This window comes from Grus americana, chromosome 8 (genome assembly GCF_028858705.1).
Source record: "Grus americana isolate bGruAme1 chromosome 8, bGruAme1.mat, whole genome shotgun sequence".
In the NCBI taxonomy this organism is placed as follows: Eukaryota; Metazoa; Chordata; class Aves; order Gruiformes; family Gruidae; genus Grus; species Grus americana.
Genome location: NC_072859.1, coordinates 24,042,100 through 24,069,772, shown reverse-complemented (window position 1 = coordinate 24,069,772; position 27,673 = coordinate 24,042,100). Strand labels below are relative to the sequence as shown.

The window sequence follows — 27,673 nt, the reverse complement described above, 5'->3', positions numbered from 1 at the left end:
GCAAGCTCATTTTAGTCTGTAGTTAAAAAGGGAAACTGCTTGAACATGTCTCGCCCAGCAGCCCTGCTCTCCTCTAGCCTCCTCCACTGGAAAGGCAGCCCCAGAGCATCGGCTAGGTTCCCAACTGACCAGCTTCCGAGGACCCTCTCCCTGCCGATTACACTCCTCCATCAGTGCATCGGGCTGGCGGAGCAGCAAACAGCCACAGCGCTGGGGGAAGGTGGAAATCGAGCAGGAGCCTGAGCGGTGCCAGCTCACAACACGCCGCAGGCACGGCCCCGGCCCCATGGGTGCTGAAGGTCCGGGGGGACACGGCTCTGCTGGCTTGGCTCCTGCCAGCTTGGCTCCTGCCACCATAGCGTCTGCGCAGACGATGAGGCTGCTGACAGCCTGGCGAGCCGCAGAGGTGTCAGCTCTGCTTGCCAAACTGACTCTCCCCAAATGAAATTTCACTAGTGCTCTCTTTGATGATTCATCCCCAAACCAACAGGCTTGCAGAAATAGACTGAACACGGAAGCCCCCACGCTAGCATGTACAACAGAGCTGAGACTTCGTGATAAATTAGACAATACTGTCAACATTGTGTGTGTACTACACATCGTCTCGGTGACAAAACAGGGCTAATTAGCTCCTTACCAGCCAGGGGGAAGGATAACTTGCTTTGCTTTTTTTTTTCTTTTGAATGTCTAAATCCAAAGTCTTGCTGGTTGTTTCTTTTAATCAATTATTAAATCTCCAATCAATAGCTACATGAATGATCGCCAGTGAGGTGTTACCTGACTGATGGGGCAGCGCTCCCCAAACGAGACAGAACTGAAAGTGTACTCAAGTGCTACGCAGTCATGAAAATACAGAGTTAACCTGATGGACATGGCAATGGTTTAACATGATGGCGTGTATTTCCAATCAAAGCATCCCAGCACCATTCGTTAAGTCAGGTTTCATTTTCCAATGAGCATGGCGTCGAATTATTTCAGGTAGGCTGTTCAAATTCCATCCCCATCCAAGGACCAAACCCACCCACCCACACTGTACTAAAATAAAAAAAGAGCAAACTTTGAGGATAAAGCCATAGATGTGCACAGATCACTCACGCACATGCACCAGGCAAACAGGCTGGCAGGCACTGGAGGTCACTACAGAGTCGGAGAGAAAGCGGTGTGAGGGCAGGACAGGGAGAGGGAAGGTGCACAGGAACTCACCTACAGGGACAGGGGAAAACAAGAGACTGGAGGATAAGAGGCCATGCAGGAAGGTCAGAGCCCAGCATGCACAAACAGATTTTGACTCCCAGCCCTGTGAGACCAGAGGCAGCAGAGCCCACTGCAGACCCCCCCTGCATCCCGTACTGTGACCCCGTGTCAAGCACTGCTTTCAGGGTGCTCCTGGGGCCATGCTGAGCCCCATCAGTGCCATGTCCCCCCTGTTGTGTCCTGCAGAGGCAGCACCTGTGGGCACTGCAGCCCGCCCTCCCCAGGGAAGCCAGATGCCAACCGCCCCTTGCTCCCCTCTGGACAGCACAGGGCAGATGCACTTCAAAGGGGCTCAGGGCTCTCTCAACAGTGCTTTGCAGGGTGAAGGGAAGGGCTGAGCCCCTCCAGAAGTGGCTCTACCCTGTCCTACCCACAGAGAAGCAGCAGAGGTGGCTACTGCATCCATGTGCCTAGAGAAGGGATGACTGGCAAGGAAAACTCTCCTGTGGATCAAAACGTACAAGAGGGTGGGCAGGCTGCAGCGTTGCTGACCTCAACACGGGCCATGCCCCCTGCACGCTGCAGCCTGCGGCATGCCAGGAAGCTGTGCAGGGTCTCAAGTCTCAAGCCTGGCAACAGATGATCGGTCAAACAGGCCTCTGTGGTGTATCTGTGCAACCCAGAACAGTTGAGCCGGCCTCCCCTCGTTAGCACACTGGCAGAGCTGCTAAGATGGGTTTGTTGCTCCGCACCAGAGAGCAGTGGTGCCCAAGGCACCGCAGCTGCTAAAAATGGATGCCACGTGTAGGGGTCAGCTCTCAACACGGGAGGCGGGAGGGGGTCAGGGCAATGCCTTCGGTGAGAGATCTGGCCCAGACGATACTCTGGCAGGAGCACGTGCAAAGGAAGGGACAGGCTCCATCAGCCTCCCATCCTCTTGGGGGATAATTGGCAGCTTCTCGTCACAGTCAGTATGGAGGGAGAAGGGGAGATGCTGTCAGTCAGCATTAGTGAGAGCTGGCAGAGCTCTCACAGCAGCTTGCAGAGCACCATCAACACATTCCTCAGGCTCAAGCCAGCGATTTAAGTCGCTTGCTTCTCTAGCATAGGAGTCTGGTAATAATTTAAATCAGTACAACTCTTCAAAAAGCAGCATTCATAGAATTTCTGTCCAATTTACAAGTCAAATCACATGGGCTAGCACAGCCCATGATGCTACCTTAAGTGCTCCAAAAAATTTTGTTGTTCTTCATTTATTGCAGCAATGAAATTTCCCTTTTTATTATGATTTTCTTGACAAGAATTTGCAAATTTTTTTTTAAATCTTCTTTTTGGATAAGTATCAGAGAAGGTGGTTAGGAGGTTTTGCAAGAACAGCACAAGGAAAATTGCTGTGAATATTAAAATGATTTCAATGGACAATAGTATAATTCAGAGGTTTAGTTAAACCAGCAGACTGTCAAAAATGAGATTCATTGTCATTCATCCCAAGAACAGGCATCGTAAGGGCTCTGTGCTGCTCCACTATTCAGCATGCCTCCCTGTAGAGAGTGTTCCCTGGGAAGTGAAGTGAAACCCCAGACGGTGAGCAGTGCAGCACAACCTGAGCTGGTGCCCTGGATCCCACAGGACAGGGAGAAAGGACAGCGTGGAGACTGGTTCCCCACTCACTGGGGGGACCATGGGGAGGAAGGAGGGGAGCAAGCAACGCAACAGCCACAAAGGTTGAGATTGAGAAATGTTAATAATTCAGCATGCATTAACATGCACATTCCTTGCCTTGAGAGCAAAGAGCATGAATCGATTGCCTGGCTCCTTTCACCACAGGAGTGGCTGTTTCCTAACGTCTCAGGTTCCCTCTGAGGGTGACGTTACCCCCTTGGAGAACCAGGGACCCTCCCCTCCCTGCTGCTGTCTCCAAGAGTTGTAAGCTCTGAGCAAGGGCACGAGTGCTCAGGGCTCGCAGGCCGGTGCTGTCAGCCCCTCTTTCATGTGCTGAGACACTGCTGGCACACAGCAAGGATCTGCTGGAAACACAACAGTGCCAGGAGGACTGCCCATACTTCTAAAACTGTGTGGTGCTGCTAGGGAAGGGGACACCAAATTGCTTTTCCCTGCTGGCTGTCTTGGCCACAGCACAGCTGACCAAACGACAATGCTAACACCCCTCCCTCAAGTTTGCAGAGATGCAGGGACCTCTATTTGCCTGCTTTTGGGTTTCCTTGGCATCTGCTTAACTCTGGGCTCCATCCTCCCCATCCCAACACCCCCATCGTAGGCTCACTGGGCGCTGCCCCACGGCGATGGAGAGCTGTGCCCGTGATCTGCACACTTCTCTGCTCCTCTCTGAGGCAATCCCAGCTGCTCTGCTCCTGCACTACTGTCCTGACATGCTCTCCCCTTTGCTCTTCCTCTGCACAAAGGAAGAGCAGTCTGAAGTCCCCTCCGCTCTGAAGGAGGACCAGTGCTGCCTGTGCTGTGCTGCTCCTCCCCAGCCCCCAGCACATCAAAGGCAAATTTGGAGGGCTGTGCTCTAATCTCCCAACTAAGATGAGTAGCAGAGAGTGAAGCAGAGGCACCTCTTTGAGAAGGTGAGGCTGCCCAATTTCACTACTACAGCCAGGCAAGCTGGAGGATCTGCAGTGCCCGGGGTGTGCTCATGCCCTTGCCACACTGCTACCCTGCCCCAAACTCCTGCTTTTCTCAGGAACCACCTGCTCAGAGTCTGGAAGGAGTGAATTTAGGAGATATGCTCAAACATGATCATCGGTCTGCATGGTTTACTCATCTGTAGACACCTTTCATCTCTCCCTAGTGCTATCATTTTAAGAAAGGACTTCAAATGGAAAGGCAGTTGCTGGAGTCTCACAATCTATTGACAGAATCAACAGCAGGAGAGGAAAAATTGGAACCAGAAAAAATGCATTTACAGTCTAATCTTGTGCTCAAACAATGCTGTACTATTTATGCTCCCAATGCATCCTTGAGTGCTGACATTTTATAGACAATTTCCAAAACAGGGCCTTGCCATTTTTGGATTATATTTCAGCTATAACTTTTAGGTCTAATTATTTGCGCTGACAACCACATATAAAAGAGGATATATCATTACAGTGGTGCAGCACTGGAGACACATCAGCATTCAGCATACTGACATACTAATAGCAAAGTAAGGGAGAGCAAGATTGTGGAGCTATGCAATTTGCATTCACTCTCTGAAATTTCTCTGATGAAAATAACACAACATTAAGGAGGGGAATAAGCAAAAAGATCCACTGTATCAAGATAAAATAACTCGTTAATAAATAACCTTGTAGCAGTCACAGAGCAATAATTAAATGCATGGGTGAGCAGTACACAGTTTTAAGTAAAGCTGGAAAAATGTAAGATGTAATTATCAGTGCCAAACAAATTATAAGCACGGCAAATCCCAATGGAATATTTAGAAACTAATTTCTGGCTTCACATTAAATATTTGTGTACGTGGGTATTTTTGGTGGGGTGGGAAGGAGGGGTCGACACAAAGAATGAGAAATTATCCGCTCCTGCTGGCTTATATCCATTCTCGGCTGCCTCCCCTCAGCTAAACCATGCGGCTAAAACGTTTAAGTGCCCTGTCAAAGGTTTATTCTCCAGAGGTGCCTGAGCCATCACAGCGGTGCTCCAAATTCACTGAAATCTGGGAGGCTTTGGGCCTTGGCTTTAATTTCTTCTCTTTTCTTCCTTGTTCTCATTTTTCATTATTGTCTTGGGCTCAGGTAATTTTATCCTCTACGAAATCTATTTTTAGAGGGTAAACAACAAGGGCCCCGTGCCTCAGTACAATTGAAACGAGAGCACGTTCCAGGGAGAGAAATGGGAGCGAAGTCAGTGTACTGGAACAACTGCTATGACAACTTGTTAAAACTTGTTCCAGTGATGATTATAAGATCAACTCATGCAGCTGTCTGATGGCGTGTGTGAGAGGAGCCAGGGTCTCTTCCCCGTGCCACCCAGGAGTAGCGTCGGGTTGGAGAGCCGCTGCAAGCATCGCTCTCCTCCAACGTGTGCAGAGGGATGGACCCCCACAGTACCTGTTCGGTGAAGGAGTCATCTCCGGAAACTAGCTCAGGACTTCTGCCAAAAACACCAGCTTTACTCAGCATGAAATCATGAATGCCTCAAGCTAGGTCTGGAGCTAGATTTAATTTAAAAGCTGGAGTTGCCTTTCACTGTTGTCCTTTATTCACCCCTGGCTCTCTGAGGGCAGCAGGACAGATCAGGGCAAAGCACAAATCAGGTTTTGCTGAGTGGCTATGAGCTCCTGCGCACGTCGCCACGGGCCTCCCTGAGCCACCCTAGGTAAGGCTGGGGCCACTGCCAGAGCCCCCTGCTCTCCCGCCAGCAAGAGAAAGCCCCAGCCCCAGCGAAGACAGGAGAGGCAGACCTGCTCATGCAAAGGGCCCTTGTCCGAGCACGGAGAATTGGCCACCCCCAGAGCGGAGACTGCTGAGGAGCAGGAGGCTGCCTCAGCGCAAGGGTCTTGCATCTCCCAGCCAGCTGCCCCTGCTGCCCTGTGGCAAGGGAGGGCAGCATGCTGGGTTCTTCTCCAGCTGCGATCAAAAGTAAGCTGTTTGCCTCCAGAGAAAATTAAAACTTTTAAAGCCACAGGAGGAATTGAGGAACCCGCTCTCCCTAGCAGCTCGCGAGGGGACTGGAGATCATTCTGATCTCTGCTTCCAAAGACTGCTCTTGATCTCTGGCCAGAAAGCAGCAGCAGTTTAGAGGTATTACACCGGCATCTAGCACAGGTAATGGGTTAGAGAAGGACCCCACATACAGGAGCATGCACTTCTTCCCACCCTACCTTTGAACAAAACTGCCCTGGCTGGTATTTGCATGCAAAATATATTCTGTGCATTTTAAATCTCAAGCAACAAAGGCATGCAAGCAAAGTATCAATGCCATCACCAGAGTCACAGCAAACAGTAAGCAGATTTCATCAGGCACACTGTGGCCGTGCCTGGAAGGGAGCCAGAGTCTGTAGGGCCCCCTCCCCTTTTGGGGATGGCTCTCCTCTCCCTACTGGAAAAGTCCCATCTGACGTGGCGTACTGTAGATGGATAAGAAGTGAAAAGGACCAACCTTCTCGCTGATCTGAGAGATGAAAGTTTGTTTTGTTTGATGGCAGAGTGCGATGAAGATGAGGAGGGAATAAAAAAAGACAAGGAAAAACACAGAGAGTAAAAACAGGCCAAGCTTCATCTGTCCGCACACCACTGAAACGACAAGACAAGACTACAGAGGTCAGCCATGACTTCCCACCGTGCACACACACCACTCCATGTCATGGACAAGAGTGCGCTGCACTCGCACCGCTCTGGCCCGGAGGAGGGCTGGCCCCTCTGCCTCCCTGACCCGCTCACTGCTCGTCAAGGCAGGGCAGAGGGGACTACACGTCCCACAGATACTCACATGGAGGGTGCTTCAAGGGCAGCCCGGCGCTGGGCCAGATGCTGGAAGCACAGACACATTTACATGTGCAAAACACTCACACACACGCACAGAGCAAGGGACTCCAGCCATCACACAGACTGATGCGCTCCCACACACTCACTCCAGCTATAAAGATGATGGCAAAGGCACTTTAAACCCATTGACCACGCACTGGGAAGAGCATATATGTAGATCCGAATTTTATCAAGTATGAAAGAAATGTTCCAAGTGGTGAATGGAAAATCTTCTACCATGAAGAGCTGCTTCCCCTCTCCAAACAAAGAGCTAATTGCAGCAGAGAGGTATTAGGCAAGTGACAGACATGCGCAGTCTCAGCTGGGCTCAGTTTCGGGAGAGCCTTATTGGTACACTGTGCTGCGATTGAGAGATGGACAAGAAATCAGAAGGACAAAAACACCCAGAGAGAATTGAGCAGGTCCCAGTTTTTGTTCCTGCGGGAGAGACAGTAGAAGGTTAGTTGCATTTTCCTTACAGACAAAGGAGATCTTATTTCTCTAGCAGGAGTGACCTCACTCCAGCTACAGATCTGTGGCATATCAGCTGTAATCGAACCCTCGCTGAGAGAATACAGAAGTGGATTGATAGTTAAAGACTGCTTATGAGTCACATTTTTGATGGGGAAAGGAGAAGGTGGGGGGAGGAATTTGCTTTCCAGCAGAAACACTGCAAATTAGAGAACAGCATGTGGCATTATACAGTGCAACAGTACAGTCAGCCATTTCCAGTGATTAGAGGACAGGATTTTAACCAACACTGACATGGTACAGATCAGGCAACAAACTGCCAATAACAGCTACAACAGTGGCTTACGAAGTGTAATGGAGCTTGCAGGAGAACAGCAAAACAGTTGTTTACGTTTCCTCAATTGATCTGATACCAGGGGACCAGAACCAGCCAACTCAGAGCTTAACTGGCCCGTAGGTGAGGGCCACATCCAGCGAGGACCCCCACAAAGACATCCTCAAAGCAAACAGTCCCAGCTTGAAGTCCAGGTTTCCTCTGGCTTGCTTCAGACACCAGATTTACCTCTTGGTCCACAAAACATTAACATAAGGCTCATTTAATCCTGTGAGACCCTGTGATGGGAGGGAACCTCTTTATTGCTGCTCCCAAGTCACCACTTTATTTCCTAATCTAATGGAGCGTATCACATCTGCATGGCCACAGCAGACAGCGAGGGGCTTCTGCCTTCTGCTCAGCTCTTCCCAACAGGAAGGATTTGTTTCCTGCCCTTGCCCAGGAAGGACAGCGTTTCTGGCAAACCAAGCGTACCTGTGAACAGCCGCATTTCTGGAAAGCAGCACTAACATCGCAATAGGGCAACACAAACTCCAAGTGCTGCAAGCGCAGACCAACCTGCTGCACCCCTTGGGACCGTGCGACTGAACAGCAAGAGGCCGGTGTAAGACTGGGGGATGATGCTGAAACAGCTATGGGAACACCCATCCCTGCTGCAGAAGCACAGCAGCTGCAAAGCCTCCCCCTGCCCGTTGGAAGGGCTGACGGACCCCAGCCATACCAAGGGGACTTGCTGTGGTGCGACATGGCCTGCCCAGGGGCAAGGTGAGGGGTGCTGCTGCAGCTGGGGGATGGCCAGGAGCTTTGTTTTGGGATCATGCTGCATCAGTGTACATGGACGGGAGTAGGCTCCGGCAGTGGCTTTCCCCACGTGTTGACACTTCAGATTAGAGTTAGAAAGGTGAGGAGACACATGTGAAACACACTAATTCAAACAGATTACTTTCTGGTCTGTCAAACAGGAACAAGTTTTGGGCCTGCTATTTGTCACTAATTGCTGGATTATCTCTTAATCTCTTATAATATTAGTGGCTTATGGGGAATAAAAACCAGTAGCAGGCTATTTTGGAACAGCTGTAAGGCAAGAGGGAACACCTGGGCAGAAAGTTCTCTCTCCTTTCCCTTTACTTGCTGCTTAAACAGCTGCTGCTTTATCTGAGATACACCTGATAGATGGTAAATTGAAAGTTTCATCTCCTTACAGATCCCATTCACATTCTCTCTTATCTCCAGTTCTCTATCCATGTCACTCCTAAGCTAAAAAGCAGGTTTTACCAACAGGTTTTCTGCTTTTTCACAAACCAAATGACTATGAGCAGTAACAGCAAATAACATCTGCCCCATACGTAGGGACAGAAGACTTAAGGCTGGGGCTACCCAGAGTATCCCCTGTGCAGAATACCATGGCTCACTAGGCACGCCACCGTGTTCCCATGAACCTGAGCTGCCTGGCAGCTAACTTGAACATGCCAGTCTATGTGCGAGACAAAGCAAGTCAAGTCACAGCAGAAATGCTGCCAGATAGCAAACTCCAGAAGGCAAAAACGGGGCTCCTTTTGAGATCCAAGTTGAAACAGCAAAGAAGCAAAGAGCGAGGCTGCATCAGAGATGCATCTGCCAGGCCTGACTGTCAGATGGCTACAGCTCTCTGTAGGCAGAAATTCCCATGCCGATTGCATTTGGCTTTTACCCTGCCACAGACATACTTGTCTTATGCAGCAGCAGCAACACTAACCACAGCAGCTTGTTGCAGAAAGAGTGAGTTTGGGCTTATGGGAGGCTCTGCTTTTGTGTATTCTTGGGCATTGGCTCCCTGAAACAAGGCAGGGGGCTGTGGCCAGGATACAAATGCACAGGTCTGAGAGTTTAGATCACTAGCTGAAACAAAGGAACACATTTCTAAAGCTTTTCAGAGCGGGAAGCTAATACTGTCCTAAAAGCAACAAGAAAGTTCATTATCCCAATTGGCTCTGCAATTCTGCTGGGAACTGCCAGCATCTGTCCTGAGCTGAAAACCCTCTGGTGCTATGCAAGGCATTAATATAATGGCAAATCCAGACACTTCGGAATCCAAAAGACACAGAGGGTAACAAAAACCCAGAGGGGGATGAACCTTTTCCTGCTTATCTCCAAAAGCACATCTTGTGTCTCAAGGACTCCATATAAATCAAATTTCATCCTTTACAGCTTTTAGAGGTATAGAGGAACAAAAGGACAGATTGTATTTTTTACGCCAGATTACATGAGAATAAGACAACCTCCCATTATATGCGCTGAACAATGTTCTCATGCCACAGTGATGAGTATATTCCATCCTAGAGAGACAGACAGGATGCTCAGGGTACCCAACCGTCCTTTCCCATTCATAATGCACACACATGCATGCATGAATTCAATTAAGAGCAGAAAATCTCAGAGAACCAGAGATGGATTTCCTAACCCTTTGTGCAAGTGGATATGGAAGGGGAGGGAACGGACATTTAGTCGGCACAGATACGCAGGCCTAATTGTTCCACAGACGTCTATGCAGGTCATGTGGGAAGGAGGGGGAAATGGGTTTCCAAGTCCATTTCTGTGTTGCATTATCATGCACTGAGCCACCAGCCACTCTCCTTCTATTTTCCATAAAGGCCATTTTACAAATAATCGGACTTGAGCCTTGCGTTGCATTTTTAACCATCGAAGGACTTTGCAAGGAGTAAAACTGTTAAGCTTATTTAGTTGAGTTCTACAAAGCACACTGAAATCTTTAGATGAAATGTGCTAGCAGAAGGACAAAGAAAAATTATTATTAAACCGTGATCATTATAATCATTACAGCATAGCAAAATGCTCAGAGAAACACTGACAGTGAACACACTTCACCCCAGGAGAAAACATGACAAAAATATTCATAGTAGTATATGGGGAAGATAAAACTTGGCAGAAGCCTCTATATGCCTCTCCATCTCTGAAGCCAGCCAGCTCCAGTACAAGGATACACGGTCGGAACAGCAGGAGCCACGGTGCTGACTGAGCAGCAAATGTCTGCTGGTGCCGAGTGCTGTGCAGCTCTGGCCACGCCGCTGGCTGCGTTCACCCCGAGTCTGCTTACAACTAGCCGAGGTGCACCTGCCCAAACTACAGCTGCTCTGACTCTGGCTTGTAGCAGTGGCTTCAGCATGCAGCAGCACCCAGGGGCAGAGGTAATGAAGTTAAAAATACTGAAATCCCATAAAAAGGAGTGCACTTTCTTCATCAAAGGGTCATTGCACTCTGTTGCATTGCTCTACTGCAGCATTATCTTGAGGTCAGGGCCGCACAGAGTGTACACAAGGAGATCATAGCCCTTCAGACTCGCAGCCCTCCTCCATCATGTACCAGCTGCTGAGGGGTAGTTACTCTGTGGCCTCTATCACAGCCTGGTTTTGCTTCTTCTGATGGTCCAGGGCAGACGTCTGTCCGAAGCAGCAGTCTGGGTCATCCAGTCTGATTCAACTGCCTGTTTGTGTTTCATATCATCCAGACACCTCCCTCACAAGTCCCTCAGGTCTCCGCTTTCTGTGATGGCTGCCAGGCCCTCGGGCACCGGCAGTGCCCCTCTCTGGTCAAGTAATGTCACCCCCACCAACCCTCACGAGAGGCAGGTTTAACGGAGCACATTGCCAGAAGTGTGCATACAGCTGGGTTGTAAACAAACGTATTCCCTGTTATTTAGCCATTTTTGAGACATCCCCAGTTTTGGTCGCTGACTGTTTGACCACTGGCCTCAGCTTTAACTCTTCTGGCAATACCCTCAAGCTTTGACTGCTGTTGCTATTTTAGCTGTTTTAATATTACATAAGCAGAAAATGTCCTTTTTAAAGGCTTCAAGTTTTGTTGCTCCAGGCCCATGTCAGTCATTCAGGATTATTATTATTTACACAAGGTCCCCACTGCAGTAAGCATCATATAGCCGCAAGTAGCCATTTCAGCGAGCTCCCTCCGTGTCTGAGCCTAAGCTACCGCCAAGTCCCCAAGTGTAAAACCCTGCAGAAGCCAGAGAATCACTGCGAGGGACAGAGCCACAGTCCTAATTTCATTTTGGGTGATAGCTCCTTAGTGAAACTTGGCAAATAAAACTTCAGACTCCAAGCATGTTTCCCTGCTGCCAAATGAAATACTAGCCTGGCCTTTCAAAAAGCAGACCAAGAAAGCACAGATTTTTGCAGTAATATCATTTCTATTTATCGCAGTCTGATTTACTAGTTTGCAATTTGGGGACAGAGGGGACAATTCAGTTTTAAATGGTCTTTTTTTAAAAGCAGCTGTGCAGCTGCTTCTCTATAGTACGTGTAGCATTTTGGGCCAGGGAACTTGCTGCACTTGCCCCGTTGGACTGTGCCTTGAAGGCCTGAAAAGCAGCACTTAAGAAGTGAAAACTGGGCAGCAGATTTCTCATTTGATGGGAAGCATGCAGCCGAGGCTCCAATAAGTACTAACCGAATAGCATCTGCATTGCTCACCACTGTAAGCAGCACTGGGGAACACACCTAGGGAACTCCATAGTGTATTAATAAGGATATTCTTATACACAGTCTTCCTGCTCATCTGCTTCAGTGAAGTAGGAAAAAATAATGCCATGTGTAGAGAAAGAGCAGGGCAGAAAAAACCTTTAAGGCAGGGAAAGAGTCAAACAACAGTGCCTCTATTGAGGGGAGCACCACACAGGCCACCACTTTCACGGGCATTTCATTGGACAAGACTTTTGGCTGAAAATGCTCCTCTTTGTGTAGACATCCCTGAAGCTGTAGGCAAATGAAGAGTAAAATGTGTTCATAAAAAACCCAATAGCGTAGGTGAATCAGTGCAATTACACTATACTCCCAGTGAGCATGACGAAATGACACCACCTTTTTTTTTCCACACTAGGTCCAATCTGCCTTCTACTCTTAAATCAATTTCTTGTGTGTCTTGAATCAACTTCTTGGATTTTTGCTGCTAAATTAGACAGTAAGCTCTCTGGATTAGAGGAATCACATCTTCCATACGTTTCTATTCCCTGCCCTTCTCCCTGCAGCACCAAGTCCCAAATCTAATCATTGTTACGATGTACCGTAGTACATGTAACCATGCACCACAAATGGATAAGTGTTCCTTCGTGGTGGTAACGACAACATCCAGACCAGCACTGGCAAGCATGCTGGTGCTGAAAGGGCAGGACAGGAATATGCCACTGTGCCACATTTGAAGTCCCTGCTAGGCCCCAGATAGCCACCTTGCCCTGGCATGCTCCCCGCTCTTGCTTTCACTCTGTTCTTGCTCCTCTAATGGTCTGGACGTTTTCTGCAACCCTCCATGCATGGAGAGCTGAGGAGCAGCAGTGGGAGGCAGTCAGCTCCCAGCGCTGGTCCCCAGCCCCATCCTGGGTCTGCAGCAGCAGCCAGATAGACCTGTCAGTCCGCAAGCAGAAGGCTTACAAGGGTTGCTTTCCAGCACACTTAGCAAGATGAAAATAATAGCTTCAAGGAAAAGGCATCCTTTTTCCTTTACAAATCCCTGGTGTGGAAATGTTTTAACTTTTAATGAAGTCCATCTGTGCAGAAGTGCTGGCTCTAACAGATTCACAGAGACAAGACACTGGCATAGCCTGCTCCTTCCTCCTCCTGCTCTTTCATTGATACAGGAAGCCCTGAGCAGTGCCTGGATACTCCTCAGCACCCAATATCTTGCTTTCTTACCATGGAAGTCTGATAAAGATGCTAATGAGCCTGTGCCTTCTAACACAGCACACTCACAAAGGATTACCTAGGAGGCTAGGAAAGGGGAGGACATGATCAAAAACATAAACCCCAAGAGTTAAGAGACAAACAAACATTTGAACTATTGAAAATACGATAGGCTGTAAATGAGAGCAGGCACAAGCAGCCCTGAGACCTACACAGGGTGGAATTAGTACTGCTGCTCAGCCAGGCTTTCTGAGAAAGTGGCCAACTTCTTGGGTATTCAACACAATGAGGTCAATCATTATGAAACCACCATGCAGTGGTGGTGCAGCCAACACAATTAATTTCCACTGTAATTTAGCATTAATTAATGTCTTCTCTAGTAAAGATGCAAGCACTTTCTGAAGACCCTACTGGAAGTCGCTGATCTGTCTAATGACAACACTGTAGGACTATCACAAGAAGTAAAAACTTCTTTTATTCTGCATCCCAGACCTGACAAAGTAAGATTTTTCATTTTTTTCCTTGCTTGTTAAAGAAATAAAATATTGTCCTGGGTTTGACTAACTTTTTAAAGTCATTAACTAATATAGTAACAATATGTTGGGGTTTTTTTGTAGAACATTTGCTATCAGAAGCTGTAAGCACGAATACCATCTAGGACCTAGTATGCACAGTGAATTTAATCTGATAATAATTTATGGGGTATCCTGTCTTAAATATACAGCAGGGCTTTATCAGGATCACACAGGTTGGAGACTGACATTGTAAAGATTATGTGCAATAAAAAAGGCTTGTTCCAAAAATTTGTGTGTAAGAAAATGACAGTGAACAGCAAAGCATATGTCTACGAACATGCTTCCTTCAGTGAACATCAGGATCCTCTCACGTGTGCAGACCATCCACGACCCATATCTAGCCCAAACAGGACAGATGAACCTTGCTGAGCAGCAAGCTAAATGTAAAATTCAGTACACTCCTCAGTCCTACAGGATTCACTTGCTAAATAAAGAGTGTTTGTTAGTAAGAAATCGGAAAGTTGTTAAGAGATTTTTCAACCTCCTGAAGCTCCTGTGCCTTTTTTCAGCCACACCTCTATAGAAAACAGAACATTGAGAATCTGAGCATGTCACAGGAAGCAAAAGCACCCCAAATACTGCAGCAAAATGGTTGGGTATCCACACACACCTATGCAACAACAGCCAATCTGGTAACTAGGATCCTTTCCCTCAGAGTGCAAATTGACAATCTGAGATGAGTTTTAGTACAGCTTGCCTGAAAAATGAACTTGCAAGAATACAGGGAGTTTAAAATCATCCATAATTACATTGTGACAGTGATATGAGTGATTCCACTGCATAGATACAGCTTCAAATTCTGAATACGCTTAATTGGATACTTCAGTCTTCCAAAGACTTATAATCCAAATCACGCTGCAAAATAAGAAAGCGGTCCCCCAGAATAAGCAAAGAAAACAATGCCAGAAGGCACCCCTAGAAGCAAACACACAACATGCGAAGACTTAATCATTCTCGAGTCCTCTTTCCATACTAACCAATGCATATGCAGCTTTAAGATTGTATTTTCTTTCTTCAAAACAGAGGAAGGAAGAAATGAAGATGAGATTTTATTATTAGACAGTTGATTTACTATGTGGAAATAAAATCTGGTTCTAACTTCCTAACAAACAATGGGTTGCACCAGCACAAGAATCTTTCTCTTCTTGGGAAAATCCGTAACTACATTTCCCAGGGGTTCCTGACCAGTGGCTCTGGTGATACAGAGTTTCATATGAAGCAGCACATTTTTTCTTGCTGAAATGAACAGAAAGTGCACAGGGAATTTCACCCTTGCTTCTCTCCAAGCTAACTCAAACATCTTTAATGTAGAGAAAGAAAACTGGCAGGAGACTGTCCTAATGTAACACCTAGTTCTTCTGGTATGTTGAAAACAGTTTTAAATCAGCAACATAGCATAACCATTAGAAAAATCACTTTACATGAATTGCGGCTAATTTCCAGCAGGTTCCCAGTGTGAGCCTTTAATACCCAGAAGCTCAATCATTGATGCATATAAGATGGATTAGGACAACTCCAAAAAGCTGTTCAGTTTTTAAAGATACACATTCCAAAGCAGAGGCCTGAATATTGGCTCACCTATAGCTGAGTACCTCTGGCTCATCAGAGCATGACCAGTTTTACGCTACTCCACCAAAGGTTAGTTTATACTAAGAGGATTAAGCACCCCTCAATCCCAATTAAAATAACCATGACACAAAGTTAAGGAGTTCAAGGGAGAAAGGAATTCCAATTCCGCCCATATTTCAGCATTTTACATAACACCATATAAACAGCAAAAACAGAATTCCAGAAATGTGAGTCAAACCCAATGCAGATCAAAGATATCCTGGAACTTAACTTCTTGTTTTTTGAGCAAATGGCCAAACCACACAATCCACAGAGTGTGATCAGGGCACTGAGACAGGGAACACACTCCTTCACTGAAAGCCATGGAGCCTTTTGGGCAGGAAGAGAGTGACCTCCTTGGGTGGAAGCTGCTCTTACCTCGAACGTAAAGGTTGGCTGGGGCAGAGTAGCGGGTTCCCGCGCTGTTGGTTGCAACACATTCGTATTTGCCTTGGTCTGACTCCTCACTGTTCTCTATTTGCAGGGCTCCTGTACACAAACAAGATGACACAGACAATTCAGGTTATAGCAACTCTGGTAATCAAACAGCCAGCCTCAGAAAAGGAAGGCCGTGCCCCACGCTTTTAAAGTATCTTCCTGGACCCACAGGGTACCAGCATGCAGCCAAAAGGTACCCAGTCTGCTGTTAGAAGCTTGTGAAATTGATTATTGTTATTTTTTTAATGCACAGGGAACCAGTTACTGATGTATTTCTAACTGCCCCAACCACTTATATTCATTGCTTCAATAAAGGAAAAAACCATACACATACACACATATTAATTACACCTTCATATAGGACTCCTGTCTAATAAAAGGACCTTTAATAAGCCTTTAATCAAAACAGCCAAGCGCAAAGCACACTAACTGTAGCTGTTTGTTTCTTATCTGATGCACACAAAGCCTAACAAACACTCAACAAATTGCGGTCTTCCTGCAGAAACTGGCAGAGTCCCATCTCTCCCACCTCACCACCCCTCCTTCCAACAGACACCCCTTTTAAGAAAACACTTTGCCTTTTGTTAGCTTTCTCCACGTCAGTGACCTCCTTGCTCTTTCTGATTTCATTATATGTGACATAAAAAGATTAGAGACTCAGTCTGAGACGTCAAAGATATAGACCAGTGCAATACACCCATTTCGCCGTGCGGCGCTGGCATGCAAACCACCCTCCCTTTGTCCCAGCAGTGCCAGTGTTCGGTCAGGAATAGTTGCTTAGCCCAGACTGCAAGTCCCTTGGGACACGATCTGATCCCATCCCCAAAGTGGCAGATGCACGAAGGGCGCATCCAAATAATTGCAATAATTGTCAGAGTGCACAGAGTAGCAATTTACATGGGGAGCCTGTAGAATACCCGTGACGTGGAAGTGAGTGCTGGTCTAAGGTGGTTTTCCCTCATCTGCTCAGCCTATTCCACTGGTGTCCAGCACCGCTCGGCCCAGGATGCTGGTCTTTCATCCAACTTCTTGCCTAGCACAGATGACTGCAAAACTGGTCACATCTAAACTCCCCAAAACAGGCTCCATATGCAGACACAGAGAAAGAAAGAAGCAGGATGCATATGACAGCAAGCTGGCACTGCAGGAGCGAACGGCCGTTGGCCAGACACTGAAGCAACTGGTGCTCAGCCTGCTTCCCCCAGGCAATGTGGGAATAATTTCTAAAGTGCCTCCAAGTGCTCAGATTCTGCCTGTTAGGATTGCCTGTAAGAAGGGAAATCTGCTCACGAACCATATACTGAACTAAAAGAAAACATTAACCCCTTTGCTTGTAAGGATTTGAACTCATTTCTGACTGCCACGGTTCAAAATGACCACTGAGAGCAGCACTGAGAATAGCTGGTGAAATTGCCTTCTCCCTTCTTGCTGGTTCAATCTGCAGAGGTCAAACTCAGTTTTTCATATCATCAGAACAGAAGAAAAACTAATGTGAATCAACCACTGCCACCTACATTATTTAGAAGGATAAATTGAGACTGTAGCATAAGTCTATATGTCATGGGGAAAAATGAACTTCCCTGGGTTCTGCCATATAATAAAAATGATGTACAGAGCCCTCCCTATTGTTGCATTAGTGCTAGAAATGAGGCTTCAGCTAGACAGAGAAAGCTTGTTTGCAGAAGTCTTTCCATCTACTAACAAAAGGACCTGCCAGCTTTCCCTAGCCACGGCGGTCTCCGGACACCCACAGGCCAAAGCCTACAGAGCGCTGCTGCGTAATTCAGGGAGAACATTGAATTTCTACATGCTGTCTGGGAAAAACATCTTCAAGCAGACAGCAGCATGACAGGCAGTGGAGCAGGACGAAGCTTCCCAGCATTGACAAGACACAGAGAATCAGAGAATCTAGAAATGGAAAAGACCTATTACGTTATCTTGTGCATCCTCTGGGGGCCAGGGCAGGATTGCTCCCTGTTGTAAATGTACTTGTGTTCTGTCCAATCCCATTTTAAATGTGCCGAGTGATAGGTCTTTCACCACTTCCTCAAGGAATCGATGCCACAGCCTGGTTATGCTCTCTGTCAGGAAGATTTTCCTGGAACTCACCATATATTATCCCCTTCTTAATTTCTACTCGTGACTCTGTGGGTACCATGTGCTGCAGAGTTCATTCTGAGTGCCTGCATCAGGTTTGGCTGGGAAAAGCTGTTTGCTGTAAAACTTGCCCAAACTTTAAGAAAAAAAAAACAAACAAAAATGAATGGATGTCATCACCCTGAGGAAGACCCTAACTCTGATTTAGCCTGTAGCCCTCATCAGCTGGCTGGGCTGAAAGCTGAGCCAGCTTCAGGTGACAGGCAGCGGTATCTGCCTAGAAAAAAGTAAGACCCCTAGATAATTCTGCCACGAACACATGCCTTTTTATATGCCCCTTTCAGCCATTTCATACCTATCACTGGTATTTATACCCTTTATACTTGCGATCACCATGCCTCTTAAATGTCGGTTAGTCAAACTATTTTTTATCTCTAGGGACCTCAACATCAGTGCTGGAGAGAGAAAACATAAGAGGATGAAGAAAACAAAGGCAGAGGGGAGTTTCAGATTACACGCTGTAATTGCCTGTCAGTTCTGCAGCCAGCACAGACTGATTTCTAGAATCATACTACGAACATGTAAACTGTGTCAGCAACTGCTCAGGGACACTGGACAAGGGATTCTGGTTTTGTCTGGGTTGGCATGACTATTCAAACTGTGGCATGTCAGGAGCGAAAGAGAACCCAGAAAGCAGAAGGAAGTTAACATAAACCTCTCAACTGAACCGGAAAGAAATCAGTTACTGCAATAAATCATCATTAGACAAACATACAGATCCCGCAGTATAGCTGACAGCTAGCAGAAAGTGGAAGGATCATAGTAAACTGATGGCAGTCAGTGGGACTACAGGGGTTTTCCTGAAGGACAACCTACAACTATGTGATGGATACGGAAAAGCATAGGGTATCTCAGGGTACAGAGGTTTATGAATAATGTTAAGAAGCTCAGACATTGCTGGGATCCGATAGCTGGAGACATATATGCATCTGATCCTTGGGAAAAACTCCCTAAGTGTAAAATGCTCCAGGCCCTAGTTCAGTCATCCCAGAGAAAGACAACAGCTTCATCTCTTGGAGGGTTCAAGTCTAAGCTGGACAGGACACAAGCAGCTACAGGAAAGGAAGAATCGAGTCCTGAGTAGCTCCTTTCCCTCAAGTTCATGGAAGCTGCATCCAAAGACCCTCAAAAGCGCAGTGAATTCTTTGTTTTGACAAGTGCAAAGGACCTGATTTCTATTCCTAGCCGTGTCAACATCTCATCTTATAATCTTCTGCACCTCTGCAAACCAAGGCTAGGGAGGCTGATTTACTCTTATTCATTACTTTGGGATTTATGTTGTGCAAGTTGCTGAGTAAGGTCTTGTTCACACAGGATGTTACTGCAGACTTCTCATACGGACTCCTTGAGCGCTCTCATCCCAGGTGCCTTGTTCTTGTTTGCATGGCCGAGTCCTGCTGTGCAATCAGATAGCACAGCTTCAGTGGATGCACGAGGACCATCTACCATCGGGACATGCACATGTGTACAGAGAGGAGCAGTGAACAGCTTGTTTGGGAGTTCGTGGGGCTCTGCAGTGGTGCGTGTGCATCAGAGCGAAACCCCTCCCTGCTGAGCACCACTCGACCTCCGCTGCCTCCTAAGCACCCTGAACCAGAGCGGGGCTCCAGCAGAAGAGGGGCAACCACACTGTGATGTCATGTCAATCTCGCTTGTGGCTCAGATCTGTTCCCGAAAACACATCTGAGCTTATCAGAGAGCTGACAGCTCCTGAGAAAAACCCCTGGCAGCTCTCCAGCACCCAGGAGAATGGTGACAAGGGAGAGCTTTGTGGGGCTGAGGGCAGAAGACGGCCCTGCTGACTGACAAGCATCCCTTATAGGTTCTTTACTCCGTGCTGGTATCTCCTTGACGGTCCCTTCCCTCCTCTCCCAGCTTTTTCTTTTGCTCTTTAAACTCGGGCACAGACAGCAGTCCCGTTAGCAGCTCTCCAAGATACTTATCTATTCAAATACACTTGTGCTCAGGCAGAAACATTAGCTGCAGTGACAGTGGTTAAAAGAAGCATTTAAAAAGTGCACTGCACAGAGCATGGGGAAGGCAGACCCTGATAAGGGCCGCTTCTTGGCAGCACTGGGCGCTGTTATGCCACGGAGGGCTTGTCACTCTCTCCTCTAGGTGACAAAATAAATGTAAAATGCTCCAAGCTGCCATAAAAATTGATCTCTCTGAAATCCTGCTCCGTAGCTCGTTGGGTGCTTGTGCTCTCTTCTCCCAGAGAGCACCGCCCAGAGCTCAACACAACAGCTCTTGGGACGACACTCTTCCGTATCTATTCAGGTCAGAGTTCCATCCCCAGCAGTGGGAGCAGCTCCATTTCTCTAGCAGGGCATTCACACTCTCAGCCCCCCGGTTCAGAGTGGGGGGACTGACCATTTGCCCTGCTTATAAAATTAGATATGGAATGAAATGCTTCCATAAGTACCCAGGAGTCAGGGGAACCAGGCTGCAGTCACAGCACTCATCTAAGGAAAGGACTTGCAGTGCAGATGTTAATGAACCCAGCTACCTGAGCAGGGCCCCTACTCTCAGGGAAGAGGTAAATTTTGCCCACCCTGCACACTAGAGCATGGCTACCCCAAACCCCTCCCTTCTCTTTCCCCCGCCTCCCACGAGCTTCCTCCACAGAAACACCGCCTGACTTTTCCTGAAACAGTATTCTTAGCCATCCCTTCAGCCCGTGCTCAGGTGTGGGTCCTGATCCCCTTTCTGCTAAAAATTCCCTCCCAGAGAAGAAGAATCCTCCTAATAAAATCCAGGGAGCTGTGGAGCAGGGCCAGAGGCAAGTCCAGACCAAACAAGGACCCATAAATGTGAATATGATGGAGAAAGAGACACTATGAAGCCCTGACAATGAGGGAGTTGGACTTTGACACCCTGGCTGCTGCCCGACATAACCAACACTTGCCGTGGGAGCTGTAAAAAACTGAAAGACACCAAAACCACACGAGAGTCACTAATAATGAAAATAAGCATCTCCAATATTCACTATTTTCTGTAATTTATAACAGCAGCATCTCCCAGCTGTTACAGAGGATTGCACCTAGCCTCCACCAGCCATCAGCACTGCCAATTATGCAAACCAAGATAACTACAAATATATTTTCATTGTTAGTGTTCATTATGGTCATTATGCCTGAGAGGCCACTGATTGGCATGCAAGGGGTCTGCTCTGGACGGCAGCGCTGCTGAGAAATCACTCTGCTGTGCACCAGAGAGAGCTGCTGATAGCACCTGACTGCCGCCACTGAGCTAGACTCGGGCAGAGAGGGAGCAGAGGAGACCCAACGTGCTTGGCAGCACAAGGTCTCCTCCTAGACAGCGGAGTTTCAGGATGCTCTGATCTCTCATCAGCAGGTACAGGAAATCTCAGGGGACTCTGCGTCAGAAGCAAAACGACAGCATTGTCAAATGCACAGTAATGCTTCTGTGTGCTCCTGAAGGGACACGACTCAATCTGAATCCCGACAGTAAGAAACATGGCATTACAAGCATTTCCAGGCACTACCCCACCCAACCTCCTCCCGACACTGTCTGCTCCTGCAAGCACGTCTTCTCATTTTAAAATTGTTCTCCTTTTGCTTTTTTTTTGTGAATAAAAAAGCTCAAGAAACAGGAAAAAAATCCTTCCGTATACAAAGTGCAATCAAATGTACAAACACATGCTCAAAAAGAGACAGCAAAATTCTTTTAGCTTCCTCTAATCTCTTTGGATAGCTTTACGCTCCAGCTCACAGGATAGCGTTGAAATACTGGAGCTATATTTAAACCAGTTTGCTTGGGACTGGAAAAGGTTTAGCTGCAGCTATACAGAAGTTGGTGCGGGTGTTTACCTGGCTTCTCAGAGAGACAGCTTCTGACACCCAAGTGAGCTGATCTAAAGTTAATTCAGACAGACCTCTGCTACGCTGACGTCTGCAGGGAAGAAATACTCTTATGTATAGGAACCTCAGATATTTCCTGTGGTGACAGAAAAGTAACAAATAAATCTGACTGGAGAGGGAAAATGCCTGGGATGATATTTCTTTACCTCCTCATGTGCATCCAATCTAATGCCTGTTCAGTCCAGCACCCACCAGAAACACAACAGTGCTCCGCTCTCTCTTACAGCCTGGGGCAGGAAAACACAGCCACGTTTCACAAAAGGTTGTGCGAGTTCCATTCCAGAGAAATGCTGGAAATTAACATCTTATATTCCACTTTGAAAATAAGAATAGGGCAGAACTTGCTAAAACATGGATTTGCTGATACTATCTGTGGGTCACCTTAAGAAGCTAGCTGATGCCTAATCTGGTGGGCATCAGCCAGCTCCATGTCTTTCTGATGAACAGAGGCATTTCAAGATTAAATTACTATCTGGGGCAGTCCCGGAGGGGTAAAGAGTGAACCTACAAACTGAGATTCTGAATTATAGATGGAAGCTCCTCCCATTTCAGGGAAGCCAGAGATGTCTTGGACAGAAAGGATCAAATATGTGGGGGTAAGGTCAAACAAAGTGTTTAGTGAGAAAAATCTCCTCCTCTTTGGAGGGGTGCATGGTAGAATTTCTCAAGTTGTCGTCTCACTAACCACATGCTGCTCCCTGTGAGTGGGTTCTCCGCTGCTCCAGCACAAAGGCTTTGGGTAACACTCGAACCTCCTGAGTACTCCAGACACGCAACTCCTAGCGACAGTCACAGCAGCAATTACATCAACCCAAAACCTCCCCTTCCTCCCCCAAACATTATTACCAAAAGGGTTCGTTAAGAGTCATTAGTTCACCCTTCCTTTCAGACCAAATGAATGGATTCCAAAGCATCAAACTTACCTTAATGAGGAACAAGAGTGCAGCTGGGTATAGAACATGGCAGAACAGTCACTTCTACATGGACACAACCTCACCATCATAAAAGCACTTTCATCTAATCTGTCGTTATCTTTAGAAATTCAGTGACCTCCGTTTTAAATAAAAGGCATTAGGCTGACATAAATCCTCTGGGAGAAGCCAGAGAGCAGCACGTGGCTTCTGTTTGCTCTCACAGAAATGTCATTTTTGACATTCAAACAGGACACATATATTTTAAATAATGTCAAGAACATTCTTAAAATACCTCATCAGGACTCAAACGGGGGTGGGGAGGGGGGTGCAGGGAACTTATGTTTTATGAGATGGATGGTTCTTTTCACAGAGATGCGTTCCGTTCCCAAGCAGGACGTATGGAGCATCCACACGGTTCTGGTGCTGAGTCACTAATGTCATCAGACAGGGCGGGCACGCAGCGAGTGTGCAGGGAGGCCCCGGGATGGCTGCGTGCTCGGCATGCACGGCTGGGAGCTCAGAGCGCTCGGCTAGTTAGCATTCAATCTGTCATTTCATTTTAGGATTTGCAGTAGAAATAGGAGATGAAGAAATAGTTTAAGGAGCTTGTAACATCACAGCTGTCAATCTCCAGCGTTCCAAAGGGAGGAATGACAGATATATAAGCCCATTCATATCAAAATAAGGTTTGCAGTCTTTTTCCCTGACCCGGATTTGCTACAGAGGCAACTTAATGCAAATACGCATCAAATGGCAATTCACATTTACTCTAAAATCACTTAACAGGAGCTGAAAACATTAACCCCAGCAACAGAACCAGTTCCAAAGAGTCAGATTATTAACTTCCAGCAGTGATTCAGGGAAAAGGGGGAGGAAAGGGGAGAAGGGGGAAAACTGAACGAATGAGGTCATGTTGATTTGTAGGTGGTAGTCATTCTGTCGAGAAATCCAGGGGTCAGTCAACAGGGGTAACCAAAATCACAAGAGAATTCAGAAGGGCCACGTAACCCTGATTAACACGCTAATGTTAATCTAAAGGGACAGCTTTGAGTGTTTAGGCTAGAAAAGACAACACTCCAATTGGAAAGTCATTACTGGTGCATACAGGCTGTGAAAACTAGCTAGGGACTGCACACACTGGGCTGTCAAAGCAGGGGTGGGCTTAATTAATGAAGGCTTAAAGCAGCCAGATGTGCTTCTGATTCATCTATTCAAAACAGATCTTTGTGCTGCAAAGAAACATCAGCATGTCCAGCTCAGAAAGGGGGGGGTCTGGGGCAGCGGTTCTCCGCTCTGCCACCACAGTAGAGGGTTAGCACATTTGAAAGGCAAACATGAGGAACACAAACAAAGGTGCTCCTTATCCCAGAGCCAGGTTTGCTCAAACTTTCAAGAATTTATCTCCTTCTGAATAGAGTTTTATGCCTGTCAGCAGCAGCAGAGAAGAATTTGACTGTTCTCTTGTGAAAATGTTACCTCCTTACACCAAAGCAATCCATCTAAAACCCCCTAGACACAAAACCTCAGAGGCCACAACTGCGCGAGAAGTTCAGAGACTTGCAGGAGCTGCAGGAGATGTCAACCTTCCCATGGTGGAGGCCAGGGACCATTTTCCAGTTTGCAAACTTTCCGTTGAATAACCCCCTTTCAACAGTGCAAAATCGCAATGGATGAGTCTACAAGAAATCACGCTAAAAACCAACCAAAATAAACACACTAGTGGGAGAGTGCAGATGAGCAAGAGCGCTGGCAGAGTTAGGGCCGAGAGTAAAAGCTGAAGATGAGAAACACCGGTGGCGAAGGGACAAGGCAGACAGGAGATGGAGTGACGTGACAACTGGAGGCACATTTCAGCATTCTTACCTCTGATCGGTGTACCACCTGGTGAGGTAATTTGAATGCAAATAAGATTAGAGAGAAGCATTAGTACAAAGAGGAAAGGAAGAAAACTGTAACTAAAAAGCAGAAAGTTTTTTTAAAGCTAGAATTTGTATTAGCGCGACAGGAATAAACAAAAAGAAACTGATGTGCAATAAAAGTCAGAGTGACACTCTCAGGAGGTTAGTAAAGCTCATCGCTTCCAGGAGTGCAGCATCCAGCCCTGCATCTTGCCATTAAAGCCACCACCCTCCTGAACGGGGGCCGAACTAAGCTGCTGAGGTGGTGGTGCTGGCTGACCTCACCACTTGCATTCACCCACACCACTGTTCAAGCAGTTGAGATGGAGGACACGTTGGGAAGATGGTGCGGTGCCCCTTCATTCCTCATACAGAACAAGGAGGGGGTGTCCTGGGGGCCGTGTGAGCGTGAGTGTGCTGGGCAGGAGGGGTGGAAAGCGCATGGTTGCGGGCACTAGGTGCAGTTTTGCTTTGAGGTTAGAATGACCAGTGGGACAAAATCTGCTCACTTAAAGAAATTAAACTAAGGGGAGAGGGTAACAAATCAGTTTTGAGCCATTCTCTGCATTTGCATAACCCCTGCATCAGGTTCCTTCTGGCAAAGAAATTGGTGTCATGCAGAATCAACTTTACATACAGAAATATTTTGAAACAAAGTAGTTTCTGGTAATGTAACAATGGCACACTAGCCAGACCTCTGTCGTTCCTGCCTAATTTGGTTGTTAGCTGGAGAAAGGAATCCCTACCCTCTTTATAAGGCACTGGAGATAATTTTACATGCTATAATGAGGAGTATCTTATAAGGAGGGCTTCTCTGGGAGTGAGGTTAAGTTATCCTGTTGCAACAATCTATAAAGGTTTGTTTTATGAGGTCAATGTGTTTAGCAAGTGGAGGATCCACTGGTCAGTGTCTTGAGTTCAGCGCACAATCAATAACAAAGCATGATCGGAGGGGAGATGCTCCAGCTGGGCAAATTGGCAGGGAACCTTTCTAATCCCCACTTTTGTCCCCTTGGTCTTATTTTGCACATATGAAGGCTGTTAGTATAAGGGAGAGATTCATGCAGATCGTATCTGTAGGCAGTTCATGGTATGTGTTGGTTTTATGCAGATTTGTAGGATCTGAATACCAAGCACTTACCAAAGAAAACTGAGGAGTTTAAACAGACAGAAAAACAGGGTTAAACAGGACACAGTGTGTCAAATCATGTTCAGTGTATTGATTAATAAATACCAGTATGCATACAAGAGTGTCGTGTATCTCAGATTTACAGCTCATTCCATTATCCACAACAATGATCACCCAATGGGAAAGAAAGACAGAAAAGAATTTCTGTAAATACAAAGAAGGCATATTTTAAGCATGTTTAACTTGCCTCTTAAAAAGTAATTACAATATTTGTACTTATTCTTTTCCTTTCCTAACTACCCTTTCCTTTAGGCAGAGTCCTTTCTCCAAGCAGGAGCAGCAATTCAAACTACTCATTTTAGCATTTTCCTCTGCCAAGATGACATTACCCCATTCTAACTTTATGTCTGGTTATATTTTCTGATGCTTTCTATCCACAGATGACTGAAGCATCAGGAAAGATCTTGCAGTGACTGAAGTTGTAGGCAATCTCTCTCTCGCAATAATAAATCTGCTGCTTATTTATCTGTCTTAGTAACTACCGCTACCCTTGACAGAACAGTTATACCCAGAGATACTTGCATGGAATAGCACAGCCATGGAAAACAGGGTTATTTTTCTTTGCCTGTTTGGAAAGTTTGCCAAGTGATATTTTTGTTCTGTTTGGTCTAAGGCCTTCCCCCTCCCATCCGCCCCATTCCCCGTCCCTTTCCACATTCTCAGAGTTAAGAAAAGCATCACCACAGCGTGTCACTTCCCATGGGAATGGTGCAATGACTTTGAGCACAAGCCCAAGGGGCAGAAAACAGGACTTCCTTCTCTCTCATCTGGCTGAAACAGGGTTTGTTGTTCTGCCCTAGAACTGAAAAGATTTGCAGCAAATCTTTAAATCTACTCCCTGTAGAGGCTAAACCCTTTCTCTAATATGCAATTGTCTACACAGAGCTCTAAAAGCAAGTGCATACTTGAAGCAGATTCCCTAAAATGTGTGACCAGCTCATTTTTTCCTGCATTAAATCCCAATCCTCCTGGCCTCCAAATGTAAGCCAACCCTTGTGGGAGCAGCACAGAGGCTTGCTGCATTTAGTACAGTGTTTGTTCTGGGTCTCTCTCACCTTTGCAAAGTTAAGGCATTCACTCTTCACTCAGAGGACACCATTATGGAGAGTGCACAAGGCTTTTCTGTTGGACCCCATATTTCCTTATCCAGAAGGACTAAAAGTTCCCATTCGCCCTTCACATCATACGGCAATGCATCGCTGGCTGTTGTCCTTTCAGGGTGTCCCTCAAAGGGGCTCAATCACAACACAAAGACCACAGATATGAGAGTCCATCAAGTGATAGAGGTGCCATCACTCAAATGGTCACTGAGGCCAACTTGTGCCCTGTGATCACTGGGACACTTTATGGAAAGGGCACCCCAAGATCAAACTTCAAAACCAGTTTGTTGTGTTGGAAAGGTGTGAAACGCTCGTAAGGAAGGAGAGTTTATTTCCCCTTCACGATAACAGAAACTGAATAACACCTGCACATTCACTTCAGTCAGGAATGAATGCTGACCTTGACCGTGACATCCCCTGTGTATTGGAAGTGCACAGCCAAGCACCCAAAGCAAGGCAAAACATGGGATGATACACTGGAAAACCCCATGGGATTATTTGCATCAGTATTTCCCAGTGTGGAGGAGAGGCTCTGTTGGAGAAGGGACTTCACTCTGCTGACACAAGCTCACCCCAGACTTATTAACACACCACTTCCTTGTAGGAACCTAAACCACCAAAAAATCACTCCAAAGCAACATCAAACAGGGAAACCAAAGCTCTTGCTGGCAACACCTGGGCACTAGGGCAGCGCAACACTGAATCCCAGAGAAGTCTGACAGTGCTTTTGGCTAC

The 27,673-nt window shown here is 46.8% G+C and overlaps 1 protein-coding gene across 22 annotated transcripts in view; it reads right to left on the bottom strand.

The window, feature by feature from the left end:
- The window catches only part of PTPRF (protein tyrosine phosphatase receptor type F), a 388,339-nt gene that overhangs the window by 76,697 nt on the left and 283,969 nt on the right, over positions 1 to 27,673 (bottom strand). For 12 of the 22 annotated variants that reach the window (XM_054833252.1, XM_054833256.1, XM_054833255.1 and 9 more), the window contains 2 exons: positions 24,615 to 24,632; positions 15,737 to 15,847 (listed from right to left, as the gene is read on the bottom strand). In XM_054833252.1, coding sequence (XP_054689227.1) covers positions 15,737 to 15,847; positions 24,615 to 24,632 — 129 coding nt within the window. The remainder of the gene's footprint in view (positions 1 to 15,736; positions 15,848 to 24,614; positions 24,633 to 27,673) is intronic. The other 10 variants (XM_054833259.1, XM_054833258.1, XM_054833264.1 and 7 more) reach the window with 1 other exon arrangement.